The sequence below is a fragment of the Acanthisitta chloris genome, unplaced genomic scaffold (genome assembly GCF_000695815.1).
Source record: "Acanthisitta chloris isolate BGI_N310 unplaced genomic scaffold, ASM69581v1 scaffold32502, whole genome shotgun sequence".
Lineage (NCBI taxonomy): Eukaryota > Metazoa > Chordata > Aves > Passeriformes > Acanthisittidae > Acanthisitta > Acanthisitta chloris.
This window is the reverse complement of record NW_008659295.1, coordinates 1-1937: the sequence shown is the minus strand read 5'-3', so window position 1 is coordinate 1937 and position 1937 is coordinate 1. Positions and strand designations below refer to the sequence as shown.

Genomic DNA, 1937 nt, shown 5'->3' with positions numbered 1-1937 from the left:
GCACTTTGCCGGGCTGGGCGCTGGATTACTGTTATCGGTGCTTGCAGGGAGCCTTCCCTGCGGAGACAGGGATGGGCTGCCGGAGCGGGAGGGCTGCAGCGTGGGGGGTCCCGGGGAGGGACGTGCTCAGCAGATCCCTGGAGCAGCTTCCCATCGTGGTCTCGTGTCATCCTGGCTCCAGGCAGAGCAGAGAACCCAGTGCTCACCTCCAGGCGCTTGACTTGTGTCCGCTCGAACTCCAGCCTGGTCTCCAGCTCGCGGATCTTGGCCTCTTGCCGGCTCACCAGCGACTTGTCCACCATGGATTGCTCCAGGAATTCCAGCTGGCTCTGCAAGCCTTGAAGCTGCGGGAGGGGCACAGCCTCAGCCGTGACCACAACCTCCTTGCCACCCTGCCACACCATACTGGAGCAGAACTGCTGGCCATGCTGCACCCACCTGAATGGAGAGCTTCCCACGGGACTGCTCTGCACCCTCATGGTGCAGGGCCCCCCACAGTGTGGGCAGTGGGTCTCTGGCTATCCCCCATTCCCCCAGCTCCACTTGGGGTACATCCCATCCCCTTTCTGATGCTGATGCTCCCCACCTTCTCCTGCAGCTCCTGTTTCTCCTTGTTGACCTCCTCCAGCTGCGTCTGGAGGTCATTCATCTGTGCCAGATCCCGGGATGCCTGCAGGACACACCAGGGCCATCAGCAGGGACCCCACTGCACTGGCTCCGGGAAAAGCCTTTTTGGGGGGATGGATGGGGGGCCACAGCTGCTGATCACCCCTCACCTGGGCCACAGTCGCCTTGTGCTTCTTCATCAGCTCATTCATGTCCTCCTGGTCCTCCTCCAGACGACTCTGCACCTCATTCTTTTCCCGCTGCAGCCGGCTCAGCTGCTCCTCCAGCTGCAGGGAGACACATGCGTCTCCCACTGCACCCCAAGAGTGGCAAACTCACCCCCAAACCCAACCCAGTGTGGGGTCACCCTGCTGTCACCCTGGATGCAGGTGGGGCATGGCCCCACCACAGTAAATAACACCCAAAAACCACTCACAGCTGCCTTGGCCTTGGAGAGGTCATCGATCTGCAGGTGGAGGTCCTCAATCTCCACCTCCATGGACTTGCGGGCCTTGACAGCAGCTGCACAGGTGAACTCTGACTCCTCCAGCTGCAGGGACATAACTCAGCACTCGGCCAGGGGACAGGGACATCCCGTGTCCCTCAGGGACTGCGGTTTGGGGGGATCTGAAAGCACACCTGGTTCTTGAGCTGGGCAATCTCCCTCTTGCTGGGTGCATTGTTCTTCAGGTGGTCCAGCATGATCTGAGCATCAGCCAGAAGCGCCTTTGTCCTCTTCAGGTCCCGGCGTAGGCGCTTCTCCGTCTCAAAGTCTCGCTGGTTGGCCTGTGACAGGGGGTACTGTGCCAGGGCTCCGTGCTGGAGGAGTGTTCACCCCACCACAGCCACCTCAGGGTCCCTGAGGAGAGTCATGTGCCAGGCTGCCCTGCACCCTACCTGCTCACTGACAGCTGATAACTTGCTCTCCAGCTCACGTTTCTCTCTGAGAACCTTCTGCTTCTCCTCGTACTCCTCCTCCAGCTGCACCCCCATCTGCTTCAGCTAGGGGACAGCCGGGGGAAGCCGGTTAGGGTGGTGGGAAGGGGCTGGGTCCCCCTGTTGTGTGTTCCCACACACCATGGGTGCTGGGTGACCCCACTGCCCGGGTGTTTGCACAAGCAGAGGTGCAAAGCCCGGTGAGTGCTGGCCCGGGTGGCAGCAGGACTGGTCGGACCCGCTGGGCCGTTGGAGCTGGGCTGTGGTTGGGTGCGTGGGAGCCAGGTTGCTGCGTGACAGTGCCCGGCTGGTAGTTCCCGGCACCCAGCCGGGGCACGGGAACACATCCCGGCCCTCCAAGGGCAGAGGGGCCACAGCTGAGCCCTACCTTCTTC

The 1937-nt window shown here is 62.2% G+C and overlaps 1 protein-coding gene across 1 annotated transcript in view; it reads right to left on the bottom strand.

The window, feature by feature from the left end:
- LOC103797156 (unconventional myosin-XVIIIa-like) overlaps window positions 1–1608 on the bottom strand; it is a gene marked incomplete at both ends in the record, with an annotated part of 5236 nt that extends 3628 nt beyond the window's left edge. The window contains 6 exons of the mRNA XM_009069352.1: window positions 207–344; window positions 587–670; window positions 777–893; window positions 1043–1156; window positions 1246–1392; window positions 1504–1608. Coding sequence (XP_009067600.1) covers window positions 207–344; window positions 587–670; window positions 777–893; window positions 1043–1156; window positions 1246–1392; window positions 1504–1608 — 705 coding nt within the window. The remainder of the gene's footprint in view (window positions 1–206; window positions 345–586; window positions 671–776; window positions 894–1042; window positions 1157–1245; window positions 1393–1503) is intronic.
- Window positions 1609–1937: the final 329 nt, after the last annotated feature.